Source organism: Schistocerca serialis, chromosome 10 (assembly GCF_023864345.2).
Source record: "Schistocerca serialis cubense isolate TAMUIC-IGC-003099 chromosome 10, iqSchSeri2.2, whole genome shotgun sequence".
NCBI classification, from domain to species: Eukaryota; Metazoa; Arthropoda; class Insecta; order Orthoptera; family Acrididae; genus Schistocerca; species Schistocerca serialis.
In genome coordinates, this window is record NC_064647.1 from 249,792,310 (window position 1) to 249,819,156 (window position 26,847).

At 43.1% G+C, this 26,847-nt stretch overlaps 1 protein-coding gene across 5 annotated transcripts in view; it reads right to left on the minus strand.

Annotated features, from left to right (window-relative positions):
- LOC126424778 (uncharacterized) overlaps positions 1-26,847 on the minus strand; it is a 124,868-nt gene that overhangs the window by 78,878 nt on the left and 19,143 nt on the right. For all 5 annotated transcript variants that reach the window (XM_050087539.1, XM_050087538.1, XM_050087542.1 and 2 more), the window contains exons 4-8: positions 12,076-12,241; positions 7,398-7,523; positions 4,108-4,319; positions 1,172-1,229; positions 370-509 (exon numbers count right to left, since the gene is read on the minus strand). In XM_050087539.1, coding sequence (XP_049943496.1) covers positions 370-509; positions 1,172-1,229; positions 4,108-4,319; positions 7,398-7,523; positions 12,076-12,241 — 702 coding nt within the window. The remainder of the gene's footprint in view (positions 1-369; positions 510-1,171; positions 1,230-4,107; positions 4,320-7,397; positions 7,524-12,075; positions 12,242-26,847) is intronic.

The following is a 26,847-nucleotide window of genomic DNA, read 5'->3' on the forward strand; positions in this document are numbered from 1 at the left end:
CTGAGTGTTTAGGAGATTGCAGCAACAGAATAGTTCTCAACTCCTCATCCAATCATCCTGCTGTAAGTTTACCACAGTAAACTTCAGAAAAACCTTACAGTTTCAACACTGCACAGATAATTTCGTACCCTGTATTCCTTTAATGAACAACAGCATTCTCTCTCACTCCTACACCCCAAAAAGGGAAGAAAAGGAGATAATTTGTAAAGAGAGGGGAAATTCTTGCACCTGTGTGTATCATTAAGACACATCCTCAGTGCATTAGGCTGCATAATAATACGGATACTTCTTGCGCAGTTCGAACACAGATCGGTTTAATAAGTAGGTGAGATCTGACAAGTGTGCTAATTTTGACACACGAACACATACCTGCACAGTTGTCGAGATGTCTCTCAGCATTACGACTGGTGTGCGTACGCCGTCTGCTTGCGAAGGCTGAGATTCCTGCTCCCTTCTCTGCTGTTGCTGCTGCTGGTGCTGTGTTAAGGACAGCCGTTGCAGCAAAACAACTGCAACGAACCGTATATTTAAATTAAGTTAAGGAAACAACAAAAAACTTGCCAACTATTCTATAAGTCTCATATACTAAAAAGTATATGTTACTCTATCATCAAAACTATTTTCATAAATCCTAGACGGAGTTTTGAATCCTTAAAAATCATGGAGGGGAAGGTGGGGGTGGATGGTGGAAGAACAACACGTAATGAAATTTATGTTAGCCTCTAATGGGCTGTTTGGTTCTAATGCAGATAAACTAAAACAAAATGTAGTTCAACTTAACAGAGCCAGCTTGAAAATGGTACTGAAAATCAATTATGATAGAACTAAAACAAGGTATCATAAAAACACCGAAAAGAAAATATTACAAATTAATGGTGAAGTTGCATGACCAGTTTGCCATTTTTTTGTAGGTGGGAGGTTGGCAGGAAATGCAGGCGGTGAATGAATGGAACATGCACCGAGGAAGTTCTTTGCTGGATTCCACCACATAAGAAAAGGGAAAGGCAATGACCAACTGGGAGGTTGGTACATGACATCAGAAAACATGCAGAAACAACAATATTTTTCCCAGTATATAGAAATCACACCGAGAACCCACTTTTACCATTACTTTCTAGATTCCTGGAGTGTGTATGTAACTAAAGGCAATAAGAATGGAGCCTCCACTCACCTGCCTGCAGCATCTGGTGAGAGGAACCGCCCCTCCGGTTTTGAGCACCAGCCCGTTCCTGCCGACAAACACAAATACTGGTCATGCGAGATTCCCACCATCTGCGCACTGTTGAAGAGATCGAGAGGAAGAGATCGAGAGGAAGAGACAAGATGAGACTTTTACCAACTAGGGGCATAGCTAACTAGAACAGTTACACCTGCCACGATTCCACTTCTTATATGGTTTTTTCCCTGCTTTCTATCATACAAGCAATGCATGTACTGTGAGCACCTAAAATTGCTGAATTCTTAACCACACGGTATTTACAGAGTGCTGATGACAATACTTTTGGTAGAAAAAACTTCTTTAAAGAAATATTCAAAATTTACGATTAACAAAACTCTTGTGCTCTTCAAAATTTGACCCCACTGATAACTGTTTGTTTCACGACCAAAACAGCTTAGTTGAAAATCTTCATTCTCTGCTTTGCAAGAAACATCTTACTTTTTCCAAAATCTATTTCATTCAAAAGTTAGACTTACTGAAATTTATCATTTTCTGCAACATACAAATCTAAAAAACATAACCCTGTCAAAATTTTACTGTTACAATTTAGTAGATTTAACTTTCCTGTTTTCAAAAATATATAACTTTCCTAGAACAATATGACTGACAGCATATTCAACTTAGCAAAATTAACTTTAGAGACAAGTTATGGAAAACCTAGTGCACATTAAAACCTCCGCATCATAAAATAGTGACTGTAATTTTGTATTTTTCTTTTATTATACAGTTTCCTATGCAAACTGGTGAACCACAGGAGACTTTCTTCAGTGGAGATGTGGTTGGATGACATTTGTGTGCAGCAATGAATTTTTTCCCACCATCTTGAAGCATCAGTTGCTGGTAGTAAACCCACAAGCAAGGTCCATAGTGAGCCAGATTCCAGCAAGTTGTAAAATGAAGGAAAAATTGAGCAGTTATATGGCATCAAAATTTGCCAAAAGCTCTGAGATACCCAAATAGAACCCTTTTACAAGATTTAATAGGCTTTTGGGGACAGTGTCACAGGTGACTCATAGGTAGAGCAGTGGTACCAGCTCTTCGAAGACTGCTGCAAACAGGCAGACGGCAATCCACTTTCAGGCAGACCCACACCGAACCAAAATGGCAACCCACTCGTGGAAGGCCTTTGTATCGTATTACAATAACCTGTGAACAAGATGGGTAAGCCCTCATCACACTGTGGGGTACGAACTACCTGACCTCCAGAAACTACTCGGCAGCGCCATCATGACAACATAGCGCCCTGTTCTACTCATTCAGTTTAAACTTTTTTTACCAACACAACATTCCTGTTGTATGTTGGGTTCCCTACTCCCCTGAAATGACTCCATGAGACTTTCGCCTATTTCCCCAGATGAAGATGCCCCCCTCACCCCACCAAATGCGATTTGAGTCAAGAGAAGACATCACGTGGAGTGCAACAGCCCAGCCTATCATGGCTCCAAAAGACATTCTCGGAAAGTGTTTTCCAAGAGTGGTAGAAGTAGTGGGAATAGTGTGTGCATTACCAAGACTGCTATGAATGGCATTAGAATCCTGTATCTCCAAATAGAAAAACTGTTTGTGCCTACTGAAGGTTCAATACTTTCAAATACACCTCGTAATTGCAGCTGTAACGAAAATGCAGCAGAGTTGTGTGTGGGGCACGCAGCTGACGAATGAAAGGCAGGTGAGCCGAGGAAGTTTCTGCCAGATTCTAGGAGAGATGAAAAGGCCGAGACAATGATCCAAGGGAAGGCAGGCAGATAATGTCGAAGTACAGGACTGACGAGGGTGAAGATTGCAATATGTGGATTAGTAGATCCAAGTGAGAACTAGCAGCTGAAGTATGCTTATGTATGATGCTTTTCTGCAGCATCTGAGCAGATCTTGTGGGTCAGGTAGTATGAACTGTGAGAGCAGCAGCTGGCTACAGTGGGAGAAACACTTCAGACATATCAGATAACATAACTCAGGGAAAACAGTACATCTACATTGGAACTTTGAAAACTTCCAACAGTACATAATACCTGAAGCCACTGTCCTTCCCCCTCAACCCCAGCAACATTTCCTTTTGGTTAAACCACCTGATTATCTAGTATGCCAGGTAGCTTATTTATTCCAATCTTATGTCAGATAAGAAAAAAGAATTAAACCTATTTACAGTGTTGAACAAACAGTTTCTTATATGTGTCCCCCCACCCCCCACCCTCTGCCCACACCAGCCATTACTGTGGGTGAACTGCCATTGTGGTTGTCACCAATCCACCTAGAAACATTGAAATCTTTGGATTCCACAGGAATTTCAATCAACTGCAATTATATTTACCAAGAGTGTTCTCCTGCCACCTCCTGGTGAACAGATTTTTTATCTATCCACCTACAATATACTTCTGCTTGTGAGCAGCTGAAATATTTAACTGTGTGTCTTATTCTACACAGCTTGCATGTACCAAGATGTGAACTACTTCAAAAGCAGTCAAGTGTGGTATAAAATGACAACATTTTCCAGGACACCACCGTTCTGAGTTACTTTCACCACAATAAAAATAGCCTACTTCACACACACAACGTAAGCGTTGTGTCATTTTAAACTTTAATATCAATCTGTCCAAAACTGGCAACATTCCAACTACTTCTTAACGAACAGGATTATTAACATAGTCGTTATCAGTTTTTTCGCAAGAATTGACACACATTTTAACAGACTCAGTCTCGCTATTCCGATTTTTGAGAAAACAGCCTCCCATTTTATTAATCCAACAAATGTCACTGCAATCTGAGAGATACATTTAGAATCCCATCATGCAGCTTGGCTTCCGAAACATGTCGCACTCAACAAATCAAAGTTTAGCGACCAATTATCGTCATCCAGCGAGGCATCGAAGCAGGCCATAAAGCGACTTTACCACGACGGCAGCCTCCTGCCGCCTGCGCGCACCGGGCCGGGACCGTGGCCGGACGACGGCGCGGTGTGGGCGCCGCTCCACCCTCTGCAGCCGCCGCACCGGCACCCGCTGGCCGTGGCCTGGCCGGTGGGGATGCGGGTGCGGGTGCGTCTCCTGCAGCGGCTCCGGTGTCTCCGGCTCTGTCTCGCGCCACCACGGCTCTCTCCTGTGCCCTAAAACCAGAAGCGCCGACACGAATGGACATCACAGAATGAACTGCGCAGACTAGTGAGCACCACTACACTACACTCCCGGATATTAAAGCAAAGCTGCAACACCGTGCAGACGGCACCTCACAAATGGGATACGTGGCTTTACATGCAACTGGTTTCCAATCGTATTTAACAAACTGAATGCAAAATGTTGTGCCAAGTAGTCCAAAGAAAATTTTAGTTAATGGGGGAAGGGGGGGGGGGGGGGGTGGGCGCAACATCAAAGGAGTCCCACAAGTTTCAAATCTAGGCCCACTCCTTTCCCTTACATGCGCAAATGACCTTCCATTTAACATTCATCAAGCAGAATTGGTACTTTCTGTGCTCAATACTAGTGTTATAATAAACCCCATTAGAGAGAATGCAATACAAGAGATTGTTAATGATGTTTTTCAAAGAATTATTACACAATTCTCTTAAAATGGACTCACTCCAAATTTTAAGAAAACTCGCTATACTCAGTTCTATACAACATATCATATCAACAATTGAGGTAGCACATGAACAAGAGTCCGTAAACAGAGTAGAATGCTGGAAACATCCCCCAGGCTGTGGCTAAGCCATGTCTCGTCAATATCCTTTCTTCCAGTATTGTTATTTCTGCAACGTCTTCAGGAGAGCTCCTGTGGATGGATCGTGAGTCCTGTTCAGGTAGCTCAGACAGTAGAGCACTTGCCCACAAAAGGCAAAGTTCCCAAGTTCTGGTCTCGATCCAGCACACAGTTTTAATCTGCCAGGAAGTTTCAGGGTGGAATGCTATTCATCGTTTGATATACATCATGATGAAAACAAACTGGAAGAAGCATATTACTGTGCTGCTCAATTAAGTTAAGCTATTTTGCTCTTTGTATAATTGGTAGTCCCAGAAACAAATAATTCAACTTCTTGACATATTTTGCTTAATTCCTTTTAATAATGTTTTATGGAATAATTTTCTGGGGTATGTCAATATTTAGAAAGTACTGATTACACAAAAGCTAGCAACAAGAAAAATATACTGCAATTTTAAGGTCAGCAGTGTAGACACAGGATATGTGGAACACAGCCCATTTCTCCAAATACGGTGAAACTAATCGGAGTGACTTGCAAGCCAGAAAGCTGGGACGTGACGCGTACTGTGTGGAGACAGAGACGAGAGAAAACTCTGCGATATTGCCAGTGTGCTCACATCCTTATCTGCCTCGGGCCATGCACTCCAGCTGCAGCATACTCCAGTAACCGACAGTGCCGGGTAAGCACTGCATCGCACCACTGTTTTTGCTTCTGACTCTGACTAGAAAAACTTACATGCTCTGAACTATTGCTGTCACTCGCTAACATAATACTTTACACGTTTGCTTTATGCTGTCCGTAATAAACACTGCAATTGCTAAATACCCTCAACGTGCCTAACCTGAGATGTAAATCGACACTAAATACTAACCCGAAGCATGTGCCACAGACAGCTGCAGTAGAATGATGCTGTCGACTGGAGCAGCACACTGCTCTTTTCTACTGCGCACCATAGCACCACCTGCCTTCTTACGTGTGCACAATTTTAGGAGACGCAAATGAACAATGCTTTACACAAACTAGGACCAGGAAAATTGTGCCATTTTAATACTATCATCAGTATTGACAGGTCTTCAGCCAATATGAAGTTTCTGAAAGATAACATTGTTCTATCACTGGCTCAGTTTTATAACTATATACTCAAAAAATGGAAAGTCCAGGACGGCATAATGGCAATATTATAAGAAGGACAGGTTGCTACTCATCACATAGAGGAGATGTTGAGTTGCAGATGGGCATTCTCAGCTAAAACCGAGAACCCAGAACTGGATAAAGAGGAAAATGTGCCAGCTAAGTCCCTAGCTTTTCTTACCATTGTTGGAAACATTTCCTTCAAAACAGCAAGAAGCTTAGTTATTTTCAGGTGAAAGTGAATTTCCGCCCAGTATCTAAGATTTCAGACCTGCTGGGATCAGTGAAGGATAATTTGTTATTGTGGAAGGCAAGAATTTATAAAATACCTTGCCAGTGTGGTACAGCCTATATAGGAGAAACACCACACACAGTGAAAGAACGTTGCACGGAACATAAACATTGCACTTGCTTCTGCAACTCAGCGAGTCTGAAGTTCCAGAACATTGTACCTCCAACAGACATTCAATGAAGTATGGCAAAACATTAATTTTGGTCACAGCAACAATCTTTTTGGGGCTCCATTATAAAAAAATTCATTGAAATATACATTGCGGAAAATCTAATTAACCGTGACAGCAGCTACCAGCTGGATAATGCGTGGAGTCCCACCATCTCCGAGATTTGCTCCAGATGAAGATGCCAGAATACTCCACTGACTGCAGCTAGCAGCAACACCAGGTACAGCTGATCCTTGCAGTTCCACCACCGAGAGCACTGCTGCCGGGCAGTGCAGTTCTCCTGTCACAGTCATCCTGACGCGCGCGCAGCAACAATATCAGCGCACTATGTAAGGTGGAGCAGATAACATCATTAGTCTTCGATAGCTCACCTGAAGATGACTGCCACGTGTCCAGCTGAAATATCGTGGAGTGAAGTTTACAACGACCACTTGCAATCCTAATATCTCTTTGAACAATATTATAGTGTTATTTGATCTGTCCCAGTGAATATGAAGACAAAGCTACTAAAAATACCAGAACCGGTAATCGTCCAAAAATTTGCATTGTGATCCTGAAGCTGAATAAACACTCTTGTTAAAAATGAAAAATGGAACAGGGTTTTGTAAGACAAAATGTCATTTTGCACCACAAAATATATCAGGCCATTCCACAAAACTACCTATAACTTTCACAATTTCAACATGCCTACTTCTTTTCAGCTAACCATCACATAATTTGCGACCAACAATGCTGGTTACATCATTGTAGGTTAATCAATTTTTCCATCATGCGAAGGACAGAGTGAGTTAGTAAGCAGAAGTCTGATTTGTAATGCTCGACACCACAGATTATAAATTATAAACGTACTAATGCAACTCAGAATTCCTTAGAAGCACTTGATACCAGTACGTACCATGAATTCTGTTTGGCCGGTGCCTGTGGGAATTGATATTTAACCTCTGCAGTGGCACAATTATGCGCCTTATGGGAAACCCACGAACCATGGGCAGAACAGAAGCTGTCTGCATTTGTTTCTTTGCTGAAACATAAGAATGGAGAGAAATACATGTACATACATTTTGCTGTTAAGTAAAAACTGTAAAACAAATGACTAGTTCTGAGAAAACTTTCAGACTACTTGTGTACTTCTCCTCCTTTAAAAAACTCAAACAATAAATTACTTTGAGTACATAGTTTTCACAATCAAAATCAGACACAACTGTCACAGTAAACCATGAATTTGCAATGAAATGCTTCTGTGTAGCCTAAAACTGAAAAGTCATTACCAGGTCTAATTTGTAGAAGCATCCCACAAAAACCACCTATAATGTATTCCACTATATAATAGAAAGTAACTATGTTTCCAAAGAAAGTACTGATATACCATCAGCTAAAGTAACAGAACACTTACCAGGGGTCAGCGGACAAACATGTGTCAGCTATAAGGTTGTTACAAATGAAGAGTGGAAGTGGAACACATTTTAAGTGTAATTTTTTCACAAAATGCATTTTCAGTGTTGTGTTCTCAGTACGCTGTTGCATGTCTCTAGGCTTGGGGAAAATGTTTCAAATGTTTGTTACTGGATGGAGCCCAACAGTGCTTCCCAATGGAATTCTAAGTGCTATGTATCAAGCTCTCCTCCATTTAGCCTGGGATGGTTTGAAGAGATAACACACAAGTTCTTGGTGAGAACGCACAGCTTTTTCATCTGTGGTAAAGATTTTGGAATTATAGAGAAATGAAGAAAAGTAAGAAGGCATTTGCTGCGCAATATTTACACAATATTGTTGCATCAGCTAAAGTTGTGAACCCATTCCACGCAATTCCAATGCTTACAACAATTTTATTTTAAATATGCTGCTGAAAGACTGTTCTCGATGCAGGTGTGAAATATCTCCAAGTGCAGTATGATCAAAGTGTCTCATACTCACCCATCTCAAACAACTTGATAAAAAACCTTTATGTTGCCTTTTCTTCCTCAACAGCACATGGTGTTCTACAGTACCAGTGTCTCCAAGAATGGAGTAGTGTAAGAAGCAGAAGTCAATACTAGGGGATTTTTTCCTTGAATTGAATTATATGATTCTTGTCTAAAAAAATTAAAAGAAATGTGAAATGGGATTTGTTGACTACAGCTCTATTAGTTAAAATATTGCTATTTCTTTCTCTGTGTTATCACAAATGAAACTTTCTGCCCCTGTATTAATGGTATTTTAAACAAAAACTTTCTTATTGGTACTTAGAGCCAGTCAGGTTTCCTGGTACAGCACCTACAAAGTTCTTAATAAATTACTTATTTTCTCATTTGTCTCACTATCTTTGCAGTTCTGAGGTGGGCATTGTTATTCTGTGGTATCAGAAAATCTTCTCAGTTTCTTTGTATACATATAGTTACGTACAAAAAGATATGCATTGCTTATTTGATTCTGCTGATAAATGTGAGATTCAGCACTTGAAACCTTTTACATTCCCATTCTTCAAATTATTTGCACTATATGGCACTACTGACATGTGACAGTACTATTCTAAAATTTGTCATTTGTTGCTGTTAATGCAATGGCAGCTCAGAAGTTTCAGAATTATTTCGTTTACAGTAAATATTTGAAAATGATGTATTGTGAAAAATGGAAATTTCACAGGAGGTTTTTCATAGGATTTCCCTCCCCCCCCCCCCCCCCCCCTTTCCCAAGTAAAGACCTAACTCAAAGCATGTGTCTAATAGCTTTGTTTACATTCAGAAAGGACTATTTACAATTGCTATGCAGAATTTTACTCTGGTCAGCAACCAATTGCATAAAAGTCCACCAGCTTCAATTGTCGTTTCAAAATAATAATAATAATAATAATAATAATGGTAATGGCATTTGACTTCCTGTGAGATGTAGCCACCCTCATATTTAAGACTGCTGCAGATTCGGTTTTCCATAAACATTTAGCTGTGAAAAAGATCCATCAGCACTGGATTCCCCACAATGTGGCTGTAGCTCAGAAATAAGCTCATGTCAGTTTGTGGAAGAAAATACTCAAAAAAATTGAGCAAGGAAATGTAAAATACATGTAACAGACCGTAAACTCTGACATGTTTCTATGAGCTGTAAACTGGGCAGCAATCAACTGCCTGGGTGTACCGAGATGACTAGTGGTTCATTCACAAAGCACTTCTGAGAAATTGACTTCTGTTTCTTCGGCCACACTCCATACATTTAGACCATTGCTTTCGAGTGTTGAACTGTTAATGCTGAAGAGAGACAATAATTTGTTTGAAGAAAGTCAATCACAAAATCTGGAGAAAATACTAAAAAGTTAACATTCTTCACCACTGCAATGACAGCTGTCACAAAAACAGTTGATTATTTGATGGAAAGAAACATCTAATGTCCTGTGTCCCTTATTTATTACAAAATGACTTTTTTTTGTTCCTGTATATCAAAAATGTGTATCTTAAAGTCTTTTATATTTTCAAAAAAAATTGTCGTGTTTGCGTACACTGCAGATGATTAAAATTTGATGATTAGTTTCTGTTGAGTAAGCAAATTAGGCATCGTGTTGATAATGTATGTGATTTAGACTATTATAAATATCTTTTTTAACTTAAATTTTAAGAAATCTAAATTTGATCACTTTTGTATTCCTGACAATGTCTGATATAACTAAAAATGGGTAGATGGCCATTTTCTTCACCCTGAGAAGTTGTTAAATTCTTCCAAAACAACGCTCTTGAGGTACCAGTGTCAACAATGGAAAAATTATTTCCGTAACTGGTATTATTCCATGAGCAAGTGTATGAACTTTAAAGTTAAACACTTTCAGAAACACCAGAACAATAAAAAAGTTTTTGTTACACTTTTTTTGGTAAGACTCGAAAGGGGAGGCCTCCCCAAGCATGCAACGGGTGGTACAGTCACAGTCAAATAGTTATCTTTTCCCTTTGTGGAACATCTATAGTAACAAATGAAAGGGGAGGAGGCAGACGGTTTTGGCAATAAGGGATGGGACGCTTTATTGGACCAACTCAAACTTCCAGTCTGTCACTGTTTACTCACTCCCTTTATCCTGCACAGCCTCTAACACTAATCCCAGAGCCAGGAAACTGAAACTTTATGGGGGGGGGGGGGGGGGGGGGGGAAGCTAGTTTTGAACAATGTCTTTGTCAAAGAGCTCATCAATAATGCCTCCAATACTGTTAATGCACCAATCGAATGCACAATGCCTGAATTACAGCCAGATATCATTTCAGAATCAGAGACATGGTACTGCATCTGCCATTAAAGTATTTTGGATGCAAATTATTTTTCAGTTTCTCAAAAATATCTCCTCTTAAAATTTAAACACTTTTACATGCATTCAAATCAATTATCTAAACATTCCTTACACTCAGATGGTACCTAAAAAACAGCCTGGAAGGATTCAGCAACTTATTCGGGTGGTGATAATCACTGTACATGAATTTGTTGTTTAACATAAAGAGAACAAAAAGAAGTTATCAGCAAATAGGCAATGAATTAGGTGAATACAGACAATGAGACAACACAATGAAAGAGGGCTTGTAGAGTACAGATGCAGAATTCAGTATTTTTCTCCCTCAGTCAGTCAGTCAGTCAGTCGTTTGGCACATTTTGTGACAGGTCGCAATGTTACACTGACGAACGATGTGACATTTTAGATTATTTTTCATGATTTTGTGAATAACATTCACCTTTAACTGTTCTTTGATTCTCTAATGCAATGCTAGCGACATGTACTCAGTTTCCTGCTCATGCAAATAAATTGAAATTTCATCTCCTATCATAATCTTATAAGACAGATTACACTAACTGATATGAGCCCAGTTTTGATCTTTGGTAAAACTGTGTGGACTGTGTCAAGAAGAGAGCCATCTCACAGCTAAACATTCACACAAAATTAACTGTACTGCGGCTGTCACCTGCCCCTCACGGTAAGTCACCCACTGGTCTTCTTTGATCGTGTTGAGCACAGTACCACTATTTTTTATTTGGAATGATAAAAAAAAATGCCCACAAAGTTTGTCATTGACAGAATCACAAGTGTTAAAAATTTCAGCAAAACTGTTACAGAAAGTCTTTTCTGTAGGGGACTGATCACTGAAAGTTGGACTAAGCGAACAGAGGCACTGTTGTCAAGGTATACCTTTATACAAAGTCATACAAATCATTAAAAAATCTTCAACAGCATTTCTTTAAATACTCACGAAAATTATATCGAGAAAACTAATGAAGTATGAGATGGAATTAGAGGTCGGTAGTTCCCCACGACAGGCAAAATGTGTAAAACTGCCAATAAACATGTATACAAGTGAAAGTGCCTCACTTTGACGCATTTGTATCAGCAGTATTATACATTTCCTCTTTTGAGGTTAAGTGGTTGTGGCAGTTCTGCCTAGGAGTTTATTAAATTTCTGAACTGCCGTTGTTTTAACAATAATGAATGACAAATTCTAGGACAACAGTAAAGCCACACCTCAGTAGCCACCATTTGAAAAAACGTAAATGGTACCTTCATAACCTTCATATAAAGAGTGTGGGGGCAGACCTCGCAGCACACAGCAACACTTAGCACGGCAGCGACTCACCCTGGATCTGCGGCTGTTCGGGGACGACATTTTCTTCATTCTGCTCACTGTTCTCGGCCTCGCAGCTGTACGACAGGGCTTCACCGATCAACGCACTCTGGCCCGCGAGGCCGTCTATTGAGCCCTTCAGCTTCCTCAGCATTGTGCACAGGCGCTTGGTGTACTCCTGTCGACAGACAGCCTATGCGGTGAGGAATTGTAGGAATTCTCCCCCCTCCTGCCACAACCTTTTTGTTTCCTAAATCTGTCAAACTTTACGTTTATGGAAATTAACAAAGAGATAGAGGGGCTGGCCAGTACTTACCTCAGCTCAGTACAGCCAATAGATAACACGAAACAGAACAGAAAATTTACATTCCTAGCTTTCGGAACTATGTTCCTTCATCAGAGAGGAGTGGGGGGAAAAAGGGGAAGAAGGGAAAGTGGATTTAGTTACTCACAACCCAGGGAAAGGTAAACAGGGAGGGTAGCAAGGATGGAGGCATGGTTGTCAGAGTGAAGCCAAAGATATCCTACTGTTAAGTACTGTGCCAGCTTCAAACCAAAGAGGATGCATACAGAAGTAAAGCGGTATATAGTATAAAGATAAACACAACTATGTAGGATGAAAAGATGCGTGAATGGCTAAAGAGGAGAGGGAAAAAGAAGAAGACTGAAGAGTAAATGGGAGTGAGGTTGGTTAACGTAGGTTCGGGTCCAGGGGGATGGCGGGATGAAAGGATGTGTTGGAGTGCAAGTTCCCATCTCCGCAGTTCCGAGGGACTGGTGTTGGGTGGGAGAAGCCAAATGGCACATACGTTGTAGCAGGTTCCTAGGTCCATAGAATTACGCTGGACAGCATGCTCTGCTACTGGGTATTGGACATCTCCTAGGCGGACAGTTCGTCTGGGCCCGTTCATGCGCTCAGCCAGTTTAGTTGTAGTCATACCGATGTAAAAGGCTGTGCAGTGCATGTATGTCAGCTGATAATTGACATGTGTTGTTTCACATGTGGCCCTGCCTTGAATTGTGTATGCTTTACCAGTAGTGGGGCTGGAGCAGGTGGTTGTGGGGGGATGCATGGGGCAGGTTTTGCAGCGTGGTCGGTTACAGGAGTAGGAACCACTGGGTAGAGAAGGTGGTCTGGGAACATTGTAGGGTTTGACAAGGATGTTATGGAGGTTAGGGGGCCGACAAAAGGCAACTCTGGGTGGTGTGGGGAGAATTTTGTCAAGGGATGATCTCATTTCAGGGCTTGACTTGAGAAAGTCATATCCTTGGCGGAGTAATTTGTTGATGTATTCGAGGCCAGGATAACATTGGGTGACAAGGGGGATGCTTCTGTGTGGTCTGGGGGTAGGAACATTGTTGTTGGATGGGGAGGAATGTATTGCTTGGGAGATCTGTTTGTGGACAAGGTCTGCAGGATAGTTGTGGGAGAGGAAAGCTCTGGTCAGGTTATTGGTGTAATTGTTGAGGGATTCGTCACTGGAGCAGATACATTTGCCACGAATACCTAGGCTGTAGGGAAGGGAGCGTTTGATGTGGCACGGATGGCAGCTATCAAAGTGAAGGTACTGTTGTTTGTTTGTGGGTTTGATGTGGACAGAGGTGTGGATGTGAGCTTCAACAAGATGAAGGTCAACGTCCAGGAAGATGGCTTGGGTTTTGAAGAACAACAATGTTCCTACCCCCAGACCACACAGAAGCATTCCCCTTCTCACCCAATATTATCCTGGCCTCAAAAACATCAACCAAGGGATATGACTTTCTCAAGTCAAGCCCTGAAATGAGATCATCCCTTGACAATATTCTCCCCACACCACCCAGAGTTGCCTTTTGTCACCCCCCTAACCTCCATAACATCCCTGTCAAACCCTACAATGTTCCCAGACCACTTCTCTACCCAACGGTTCCTATCCCTGTAACCGACCGCGCTGCAAAACCTGCCCCCATGCATCCCCCCACAACCACCTACTCCAGCCCCACTACTGGTAAAACATACACAATTCAAGGCAGGGCCACATGTGAAACAACACATGTCATTTATCAGCTGAGATGCCTGCACTGCATAGCCTTTTACATCGATATGACGATAACTAAACTGGCTGAGCGCATGAACGGGCACAGACGAACTGTCCACCTAGGATATGTCCAATGCCCAGTAGCAGAGCATGCTGTCCAGCATAATTCTATGGACCTAGGAACCTGCTACAATGTACGTGCCATTTGGCTTCTCCCACCCAACACCAGTCCCTCGGAACTGCGGAGATGGGAACTTGCACTCCAACATATCCTTTCATCCCGCCATCCCCCTGGACTGAACCTACATTAACCAACCTCACTTCCATTTACTCTTCAGTCTTCTTCTTTTTCCCTCTCCTCTTTAGCCATTCACGCATCTTTTCATCCCACATAGTTGTGTTTATCTTTATACTATATACCTCTTTACTTCTGTATGCATCCTCTTTGGTTTGAAGCTGGCACAGTACTTAACAGTAGAATATCTTTGGCTTCACTCTGACAACCATGCCTCCATCCTTGCTACCCTCCCTGTTTACCTTTCCCTGGGTTGTGAGTAACTAAATCCACTTTCCCTTCTTCCCCTTTTTTCCCCCCTCTCCTCTCTGATGAAGGAACATAGTTCCGAAAGCTAGGAATGTAAATTTTCTGTTCTGTTTCGTGTTATCTATTGGCTGTACTGAGCTGAGGTAAGTACTGGCCAGCCCCTCTATCTCTTTGTTAGTATTTGTTTCACATCTTTATATGAGATTTTCCATTAATCGTTTATGGAAACTGATCGCTAAAACAAAGTCTCTGGAGGAGATATGGCAAATAGGCTCTCTCTGATTTTCTTCAAACTTTTAACACTAGAGACAGTGCTGGAATATCAATTTCCTAAGGTGATATGACACAACTCTTTAAAAAAGTCTAAAAGGTATGTTTCCGAGCTTCAAAGATATCTGAGCGCCATCAAGTACAAAATATTTGGAGTGTCTTAACAGTGAATGAGTGGCAGAAGTCTCGGATTTGTTCAGTCCCTGGTCCAGTTTACATTTAGAAAATGAGAGTATTCACAATAAATTAAAATTCTGTAAAAAATTTGCAATATCAATAAGAAAGTCTTATTTCTATTGATTGAACAGCATTACTGAAGTGCAGATTTTTTTAATTTAATAATACAAACTTTTCACACATCTGTATCACATTTTAGTTTATTTTGACATGGTTTGAAATTAAACATAAAGACTGAGGAAAACTTGAACAATGCAACCATTCAGGTGAAACAGTAGACATGTATGCTGTCATATCAATGTGTGTATTTGTTGCTCTCAGACTTTCTTGTATGAAGCAGTTTATGCCTTTTGGCACCATGTTCTGTAGCTTGTTATGGTTAATAAAGTGTGTGGTTTCAGAATGGCCAACTCAGCTTGAAACTGGTAACCACTGCAGCAATAAATTGTATGAACAGTCAACTGAAAAAGACAAAATAAAAATTTATGATATTTCCCTCAATATCGTACGGTTGTGGGCCTACTGTTCCAAAGCAGCATTCCTCAAATCAGCAAACATAAAAACATTTTATATTTACTAAAAATTCGGATTCTGTATTTGATAACTAACACTTCCATTTGACAACAAATACAGAATTTAAACAAAATAAAATAAAAAAGTGCCACTAGTGAGAATCAAACCAGTGACTTCATGATTATGAGACACTTACTGTGTACACTCAACTGTCACTGATTCTGTAATCTTGCCAGGCGATTTTTATTCAATTTCTTTTGAGAATAGCATGTACTGCCTAAGAAAACTGATGTCTGGCCACTGACCAAGTATGGTAGGTTGGTTGGTTGGTTTAAAAGAGGGGAAGGGGGGAAGGGGGACGGGGTGTAAGGGACCAAACTGCAAGGTCATCGGTCCCTTGTTCCCGGTGAAATATTTACTCAAGGGAAAGAAGAAAAGAAAGGAGGTGTACAGCACAATAACAGGAGAAAGGAAGAACCAGAAGAACAAAAAGGAGGACAACCAACACTACTATGGACAAAACAGGAAAAGACAACCACACATAAGCAAGAAACAGGTAAAAAAAAGAGCAGATGACCGTGGCTGTCCGACCATGAGAATAAAAAGGAAAAACCAGCCACTCTGCAACACATTAAAACATCCATCCTAAAAGCATTAGAGTGGAGAACACAATGGGACAAAGGACATGCGCTAGACCTTATATAGAATGATAAAACCCACAGTCGAGTATAAAATGTAAAACTAAATTAGCCGATGAGGCGCTGTCACCTAAAATTAATGGCAACAAGTCCGGTAACTGAAGAGCCCATAGCAGGGCAACCAAGAAGGACAGCTCACCAAGATATGGGCCACTGTCAGCCGGGCGCCGCACCAACACTGAGATGGGTCATCACAGCGCAGGAGGTAGCCATGTGTCACCCAAGTGTGGCCAATGCGAAACTGGCAGAGAACCACAGTGTCCCTGGAAGAGGCCCGCATGGTGGTCTCCTTAATGGTACACAGTTTGTTGTGCTTGCTGAGGTTATGCCATTTTGTTTCCCAAAGCCACAAAACCTTGTGGCATAGCACTGAACGCAGGTCAGTTGCAGAGAAGCCGATCTCCATAAATGGTTTCCGCATAGCCTGTTTGGCCAGCCTGTCGGCAAGTTCGTTGCCTGGATTTTTGACATGACCTGGGGTCCAGACAAACACCACTGAACGACTGGACTGTTCCAGGGTGTAGATGATCTCCTGGATGGTCGCTACCAAAGGATGACATGGATAGCACTGGGCAATAGCTTGTAAGCTGCTCAAGGAGTCAGTAGACAGAAGAAACAACTACCCAGGGCATGAACGGATGTGCTCATGATATAACCACCAACTCAGCAGTGAAAACACTGTAGCCATCGGGCAAGGAATGCTGTTCGATATGCCTTCAATGGACATATGCGAAGCTGACGTGACCATCAGCCATCAAACCCTCAGTGAAAACCACTTCGTGGCCTAGGTAACATGTCAAGAATCAAGAGGAAATGGCAGCGGAGAGCCGCGGGGTTAACCGAGTCCTTAGAGCCATGTGAAAGGTCCAGGCGAAGCCGCAGTCTAGGTGTACACCATGAATGTGTATGTGAATGGACCTCAAATATAGGTGGTAAAGGCAGGGACTCCAGTTCGGAAAGAAGGGATCAGACACGAACTGCAATTTGAGGCCCTGACCCGGGCTGCCAATGCGGGAGGTGAACCGCCGTGGGTGGGGAAAAGGAGACGGTGATTCGGATGCGCAGGAGAACTACAAATGTATGCAATGTAACTGGCCAGCAGTTGTGCACGCCTAACCTGCAATGGAGGGACTCCGGCCTCCCCAAGGACACTGGCCACCGGACTCGTCCTAAAAGCTCCTGTCACTAGGCAAACGCCACAGTGGTGCACTGAGTCAAATAAATGCAACGCTGAGAGAGCCGCCAAACCATAAACCAGACTCCCATAGTCAAGGCAGGATTGAACATGGGGCTCTGTAGAGCTGCAGCAGCATAGAGTGACCTGCACCCCAGTTGGTGTTGCTAAGGCAGCAGAGGGCACTGAGGTGCTGGCAGCACTTCCACTTAAGCTGACGAAGGTGAGGAAGCCAAGTCAATCAGGCATCGAAAAAAGTCCTAAGAATCGATATGTCTCCACTACAGTGGGTGGATCATCATTCAGGTAAAGTTTGACGCTGACAGAAGTGCATAACACACGACTTTGGGGCCAAAAACTGGAAACTGTGAGCTAAGCCCATGACTGCGCCATGTGGATGGCTCCCTGTACACACTGCTCAGCAAAGGACCCCATTCTCCTGGATATGGGGGGAACTATGGGAGGCACCAACTTGGACATGGAAAGTATGAAGCGACAGGAAATTTTGGATAAAAATCGGGGCACTTTTCGTAAATCAAAAAAGGTGGCAACCAGGTGTTGGTACCTGGAAAAGACTGTTCGGATGGCAGACTTGAGGGACACAAGATTACGAGTGGTAGAGCGACCCTAGTGGAAGCCGCCCTGACATGGAGCCAGTAGGCCACATGACTCCAAGACCCAAAACAACTGCTGACACACCATACATTCCAGCAGCTTATGAAGAACGTTGGTAAGGCTGATGGGCTGATAGCAATCCACATCAAGAGGGTTTTTACCGGGTTTGAGCACCAGAATGATGGTGCTCTCCCGCCATTGCGATGGAAAGATGCCATTACACCAGATCTGGTTGAAGATACTAAGGACATGTAGTCAGATGAGAGATGTTCAATCATCTGACTGTGGATCAGATCTGGCCCAGGAGCTGTCGGGGCAAAGTGCAAGGGCACTGAGGGGCACCCACTCTATAAATGGGGCGTTATTGGATTCACTGTGGCGTGTAGTGAATGAGAGGACTTTCCCCTCTAGCCGGTGTTTGAGAGTGCGAAAGGCTGGGGGTAGTTCTCCGATGCAGAGGCTCGAGCATAGAGGTCTAAAAAGTGCTCGGCAATCGCGTTTGCATCAGTAGATAACATGCCATTTATGTTAACACCAGGAACACCTGTTGGGGTCTGGTACCCAAAACCACATTTGATCTTTGCCCAGACTTGGGAAGGTGACGTATGGCACCCAATGGTTGAGACATCTCTCTCCCAACACTCCTGCTTCCGTGGTTTGGTAAGTTGGCGAACACGGGCATGGAGCATTTTAAAGGCTGTGAGGTGCTCCAGGGTAGGGTGCTGCTTATGCCACTGTAGAACTCACAAAACTCCTTAATTGCTTCAGTGACTTCCGACGACCACTAAGGGACTGCCTTTCACCAGGGGCACCCTAAAGAGCGAGGGATCATGTTTTCTGCCACAAAAACGATTGTTATAGTCACCTGCTCAACCATCACATCGATGTTACCATGTGGGGGAGATTCAACGGTGACAGCAGAGGTTAAAGTTTCCCAGTCCACCTTATTTAAAGCCCATCTGGGAAGGCGTCCATGGGCTTGACACCGGGATAGTAACATGAAGATGGGGAAGTGGTCACTACCACACAGGTCGTCATGTGCTCTCCAGTGGATGGATGGGGAAGTCCTGGGTTGTAAACTGATAAATCAATGGCCGAGTAGCTACCATGAGCCACACTGAAATGTGTGGCGGCCCCAGTATTTAAGAGGCAGAGGTCGAACTGAGACAGTAAAGTTTCAACATCTCTGCCTCAGCCAGTAGGCACGGTGTCACACTATAAGAGGTTATGGGCGTTAAAATCTCCCGAAAGTACAAAAGGTTTAGGGAGTTGATCAATCAGTGCAGTTAATACATTCAGGGATACTCCACCATCTGGAGGAAGATATACATTGCAGACAGTTATTTCCTGCATCGTCCTTACTCTGTAAGCCACAGCTCCAAGAGGGGTTTGAAGGGGCACAGTTTCAAAATCAAATGGTTCAAATGGTTCTGAGCACTATGGGACTTAACTTCTAAGGTCATCAGACCCCTAGAACTTAGAACTACTTAAACCTAACTAACCTAAGGACATCACACACATCCATGCCCAAGGCAGGACTCGAACCTGTGACCGTAGCGGTCGCGCGGTTCCAGATTGTGGCACCTAGAACTGCTAGGCCACCCCGGCCGGTGGCGCAGTTTCACTACAAACTGAGTTTAGGACATATATGCAAACTCCACCTGACACACTATTATAGTCGCTACAGTTCCTGTAGTATCCCTTATAGCTGTGGGGGGCAGGGGTCCGTATTTCCAGGAACCAGGTTTCCTGGAGGGCAATGCGGAAAGCAGATCTAGAGCTTAACAGTTGCCGTAGCTCAGCCAGGCAGTGGAAAAAACTGCCACAATTCCACTGGAGGATGATGTCATCGTGAGACTGGGAAGGCATGGAATACTGAATGAGCCAACGACTTTTTGCCTGAGCAGTCTATATCCATTGTGTCTGAGGGTCCGGTGAGATCTAGGTTTTCAGCGAATGGCAGAGTCTCCACCTCATCCGCAGACGATGAGCTTGTAGGTAGTGGTGGTGTGGGTGCCACTGCAATTCCTTTGGTCTTGCGTACCTTCCTTTTGGATTTCTCTCGCTGCTCCTTGGGTTTCCCCGGCTGGGAGGACTTCACTGATTCAGTCTACGGGGTTGAGGAGGAGCGTGATGCCCCACGACCAGCTGCTTTTGGGCTCTTCAGCCACTGGCAGGTGTCATCTTACCCACTAGCAGAACCCTGGGAAGGGAGTGACCCAAGGGACCCATTCCTAGTGAGAGGAGTGAAGAAGACTTATGCTTCTCTGGTTCAGAAGTGGGGAATGATATCCCCGATGGTTGGTGGGGTGTTGCTTCAGAAGTAAGTGCTGTGGGAGCAACATGGGAGCAACAGGGAGGGAAGTGCTGCCCCCCCCCCCCCCCCTCCCTCAGCATCAAGGGGGCAGGTGTAGTCTTCTGGTTCTGAGAGGTGACAGGAATGCAAGGAACTGAAGAGGCGACAACTGTTCTCATAGCGGTGGTGCAAGAGGAGGTCATAACCACAGGATGTAGGCGCTCAAATTTCCTCTTAGCCTCACTGTAGGTCAGTTGGTCCAGTGTCTTATATTGCATGATTTTCCTCTCTTTCTGTAAAATCCTGCAGTCTGGTCCACAATCTCGACATGTGACGCCGGAAGTACAGCGGGAAGACATATGGACGAACTTCCAGCACTTAAAGCACCGCATTGGGGGAGGGATATATGGCTTGACGTCACAGCAGTAGACTAACACCTTGACATTCTCGGGCAATGTGTCACCCTCGAAGGCCAAGATGAAGGCACCGGTGGCAGCCTGATTACCCCTTGGACCCTGATGGATGCGCCGGACGAAATGAACACCTCGTCACTCTAAACTGGCGCATAGCTCGTTGTCTGACTGCAAAAGAAAGTACCTGTGGAATATAATACCCTGGACCATATTTAAGCTCTTATGGGGTGTGGTGGTAAGAGAAACATCCCCCAACTTGTCACAAGCGAGTAATGCTTGTGACTGGGCAGTGGATGCTGTTCTTATCAAGAATGACCTAGAGTGCATTTTGGACAAGTCCTCCACCTCCCCAAACTTGTCCTCCAAATGCTCCACAAAAAACTGAGGCTTCATGGACATGAAAGATCCCCTATCAACTCTCGTACATACGACGTACCAGGGCGAATAAGCTTCACTGCCATCCTTAGCCTGGCATTCCTCCCATGTTGGGGCCAGGGAAGGAAATGATTAACATTGAAGTTAGACTTTGGCCATTTAGAGACTGCTGACGGAGGACCATCAGCAGGAGATGACTTACTACGCTTCATGGTGTGTCATCCGCCCTGATGGCAATCACTCCAACCAGGGGCCCTCCTCATGGGTGCCACCCAGCCTCAGTAAGGGCCACCTGGCAGGATGGCCATTGCCAGGAGTACCAATGTCCCAGGGAGATGGGCATCTACTCCATGGCATACATGGGGAGTTAACGGCACAGGCATCAGCAGAGCGATCCCTGCATTGTCAGGGGGCTACAACTAACAGGGTACATGGCAGTCCCACCACTACGGACTGGTTACTGTGCTGGATATGAGGTGCAAAGAATTCCATGGTCCTCATCAGAGCAGAAAACGACACTGCTTAGTGGGTGGAAGAAAATGCACCAATGAAGTCATCCTCACTCAAGAGATGAAGGATGAGCGGGGTGGCTATGCCACAAAGAGAAATTGGGTTTAAGATCTCAATGCACGATGGACATGACGCACAATGACCCTTCCCCAACTGGCTCGCTCATCAGGAAAGTTTTGAATGGCGGTCCGCCCCCACAGGGGACCACCACATAATGGCCGAAAGGTGTGAGACTCCTTTTAGTCAGCTCTTACAACAGGCAGGAATAACTCGGGCCTATTCTAACCCCCAGGCCCGCAGGAGGTGGATGGGGGGGGGGGGGGGGGGGTAACCAAGTATAACACAGAGGAATAACATTGGAGCAGGCCAGTCCTTAAGGTCTCCTTGTCAGATAATATTAACATCAATGCACATCTAAAGTTTTCAAAATCTACCTCCACATTCACAACCTCACCACAACACAAGCTGCACTCTATCTAAATAAAGATTGTCACTGAAATATTTGTTTCTCAAAAATGTGCCTACACCTAAGACACATTTTCCTTGATCATCATCCTCCATATACACAGCATTGAGTACCACAAGAAGTAGCAACTATCAAGTCTCAATTTTGATTCCAGAACTAACTTACAGCACTTAAAGAATAATTTCAAAATCTGAATCATACACATTAGCTCAATTCCAAATACAACATAAACAAATATAATGGAAGGAGTTAACGCAACCATCCACCACATAGCTGAGACACCGTGTGGTCAGCAAGCACATAAACCAGAAGCTCTGCTTCCTTGGAGACATATCAGGCAATATTGTTCCGGAGATAAGCAGAGTGTTCAATAAGCAATGAAACACACTTTTTCTCAAAGCAGGTTAGTTTTATTCAGGATTCCTGTACACCATTTTATTCGCCACTCTTTTGGCTACAAACCTCTACTTTTAAACTTAATGTCCTTTCAATTCAACGGTCTTACGCTGCCTTTCTGGGAGAGCCTCTATGCCCACATGGTACCACTCTACTGGTTGACATCTGTGCCAATGTCTTGCTGCATCAATAACCTCCCCATCATCCATATACTGCGTCCTGTAGGGTGCATCCTTCATTGGGCCAAACAGATTGAAGTCTGAGATGCAGGATCTGGGCTGTAGGGTGGATAAGGAAGAACAGTCCCCCTGGGTATGCAGACGTGTGATGTCTTGTGTTGTCATGGAGAAAGAGAAGTCTGTTTGCATTTTTAAGGTAACAAACACAATGAAATTGTTTCTTCAATTTCCTGGGGGTAACAATACACTTTCAAGTTGATTGTTGCACTAAGAGAGAACACCGTACAGAATAGCCCCTTCAGAGGCTCAAAAACCGTCGTCACGTTTTTACCAGCTGAGGATGCAGCTTTGAACTTTTTCTTTGAAAGAGAGGTCGCGTGGTGCCACTCCACGGATGCAGTTTTGTTTCTGATTCAAAATGATGAAACCCACATTCGACAAAACATTGTCCCGATCAGCCCTGTAAGGCGCAAGCAATTCCGCACAAATGGTACTTCGTTGGCCTTTATGGTCTTCTGTCCGGCAGCAAGGAACCTAGTTGGCACAGACCTTTGAGTATCCCAACTTGTGGACGAGCGTATCAGCATTAGCCACACAGACGTTCAGTTGGGCAGCGAGGTGTCCAATTATAATCAATCAATCATCTCAATGAGTGTGGCCCCACGTTCCAACACTGCACGAGTCACAGCTGTGTGTGGCCTCGCAGCACATGGGAGAACGGACAGGTTTTCGTGACTTTGTTGCGATGATGACAGGTGCCGCACCCAACGTTCACTGTCCAGTCTCTGTAGATATTCTGCATATGTCGTTATGTACCATACTCTGTCCTTTTGTTGATGACAGCTGGGTGTTCGTTCTTTTCTGTTTCTTGATTTTACTGTTCAGCTTTGTTACTAAGTTTCCTTTGTGTCCATTGCTTGTGGCTATTTGTATTATGGTATTCACTTCTTTTTTTTTTGTAACTGTCTGTGTCTAATGGTACTGTTGTTATTTTGTGGAGCATGTATGTAAGTGCTACCTGCTTTTGAGAATGGGGGTACTGTGGTGTCTCATGTATAACTACGTCTGTCATTGTCAGTTTTTAGTATATGTCATACGTGTGTTGGCTGTTTTGAAAAACAGCAGAATGGCAAAAATTGCCTAGTGCATATGTGACAATTTTTTCTTTCTATGTCAATTGGTGCCAACGAGGAGGGAAGAAGTGGTTTGGAAAATATGTAAAGAAACACCGTAAGTATCTTGCACTCCAACTTTATAAACAAAACACTTTTTTAATCTAAAACAACCACAAATGTATGAACATATGTATCCAATTTGCCAAATTTCCTCAGTACCTCTCCTAATAAACCACAATTTCAGAATTCTCTCATAGTTTGGTCTGCACAACATGTTAGTGAGGTGACACCATGTAAACTCCACTGTCTTTGGTAAAAGAAGCAAATTTTAACAAGGCAACAAAATTTGTCACTCATGATGCTTTTCTGAAAGTTATAAATGCTGTTAACAAGCCAGGCAATTTGCAGCAGAATTCTTTTTAGATACTAACCGAAACAGTGGTGGCAGATATTTCTGAATGATCACCACGCAATTGTGGGCATGGAGAGGCTCCACTTAACACACCGGCGTCTGGCGACACCTCAGTGGTGTCTTGAGCGGAATAGCGGTCAACGGCCGGCGACACCAGTGGTGTCGTGTGCATAGTATCACTCAGTGGCCGACGACACCACAGTGGTGTCGTCAGCACAGTGGCTGGCGACAGCACTTTAGTATCGTTTGCATTCTGTTAGTGTTTTGTTTAGGTAGCAATAACTTACATACGTCAACAAGTTTTTGTAAGTACTTGTGCACCAAGTGAATAAATTTGTATGAGACATGCGGACGGCAAAGTGTAAAATTTGCACCAAAAAAAAAAGGGGGGGCGGGGGGGACATGCTTCACTTTAGAATGGCACTTCCCCTCCAGCACTCAACATTTCCCCTACAGCACTTGCCAGTAAACCCCACCACTACCATTCTGCCCACGTGTGCCCAGCCGACAGAACATCTCCTGACCACATTATCTGTGCGGACTCTATTTCCAGTTAGGAGTGGCGTGTACAGGAACTGTGTCTAGTCATTGAGTACTTATCTTAAGCAGATGGACATATGCGTGGTATCGATAGCTACGATGCCACAACATAGGTCCACTCTGCTAAGTTGGCACTATGAGAGACACTGACTACAGCACCCTCTAGCCGGTGCTGTCAAGGTCTACGAGCTCTGCGACTGCTTCAGCCCATTTCATCAGGTGCAGCCAGCCAGGACACTTCGCTTCAACTTCATACCACCTTGCAAGTTATGTAATATGTTTGCAAGTGCTATCCGCTAGTAAAGGTGCCTTAACTGTATCTGCAGTACCGAGAGATTAGTACCTTCTCCTGTTCCTGTTCTTTACCCACAGGACGCCCCCCAAGCGGGGTACAAAAATACGTTTATGAATTTCCATTATTCCAAGGCAGTTCACCTTCCTTCCTCTATGGATGTGACATAATACATTTCATTAGTTAATATAGAACATATTTTATCTAAGTAAAATCATCTTAAATTGCATTCTCACTGAAATAATTCCTCTCCATTTATTCCTAAAGCTAACGTTGTCAATGTTCACCTTCGGAAGTGGAGATAGTCTATCTGCACCAATTTAAAATATCTTTGATCCTACAAAAATTTTACTGCCCCACATATGTGATTCGTGAAATCAAATTGGCTCAAATGGCTCTGAGCGCTATGGGACTTAACATCTATGGTCATCAGTCCCCGAGAACTTAGAACTACTTAAACCTAACTAACCTAAGGACATCACACAACACCCAGTCATCACGAGGCAGACAAAATCCCTGACCCCACCGGGAATCAAACCCGGGTGCGGGAAGCGAGAATGCTACTGCACGACCACGAGCTGCGGACTCGGTTCGTGAAATCAATAGTTAATATTGTAGAGTATTATGCCAGTGTCATGTGTGTTTTCATTCACAATGTATAAAATATTCTACCAAGAACCAAAGGAACAGTCAATCAATATAAAAATATTTTGTTAATATCAGTTACACAACAAAGAACAAATCTAAAGGCTGTTGAGGCAATTAAATCCCTACAGATTATAATTAAGAATAACTTATAATTAGAATAATCACATAAAAAATGCTTTGGGGAAGGGAAACCAGAGACTGTTTTATTGGCAGAACGTTTTATATGATGCAACAAATGCAGACCACTTACACCAAGTGTGTGTGTCCTCTTTTGGTGCACTACTGTGCACCGTGGCCTCCTTACAAGGGCAGCTCGTTTGGCATTATAGTGAAATATGGGACAGAGTGTCACAGATACAATGAGCGAGTTGAGGGGGCAGTTATCAAAACAACGGCATTTTTTGTTGCACTGAAACCTTTCAACTTTCTCTTCCGAAAACAAACATATTTTCTTGAGCCCACCTATAAAGGGAGATGATATCAGTGTGTCAAAAATAACAGAAATCACATCTTGTATGAAAAGATTTAGGTTTTAATTTTCCCCACATGCTGTTCAAGATGGAACACTGGAGGAAGTCTGAAAATGGTTATACAAACCTCTGGTAAGAGCTTAAGTGTGAATCGCAGAGTAATTGTGCAGATAATTTTATTCCATTAATCACAACTGATGTTTTTTGGAAGACTGCAACTGTGTCATTCATGATTTAAATAATAAAATGCTGCACCAGTTAAGATTTTTCATGCAGAGCACAATGGATTTCGATAATTTTGTCATCATTATCGCGTGCAAATATTTACAGGGCTTCTCAAAATGAACATACTGGTTTTAATGCATTGTAGCATTTATTACGTTCAACTTACAATTGTAAATAATACACCAAATGAAAGAGCAACTCAAACAGTTTTGTTTATATTCCTGTACACAATGGGAAGAGTACGGAATGACAATGAGTGACTGAAAAAAGTGTCGATCGAGTGTGATTCTTTCACACTTAGCCCCAAGAAATGTCCCCGAGGAAAGTTTATGAGCCTTTCTTTTTTTTCAGTGAATCAACTGTAACTGATGTTTTTGTTATAACATCAAGTTTAACAAATATATTTCAGAACGACACAACACATATAAGTCACAGAGTAAG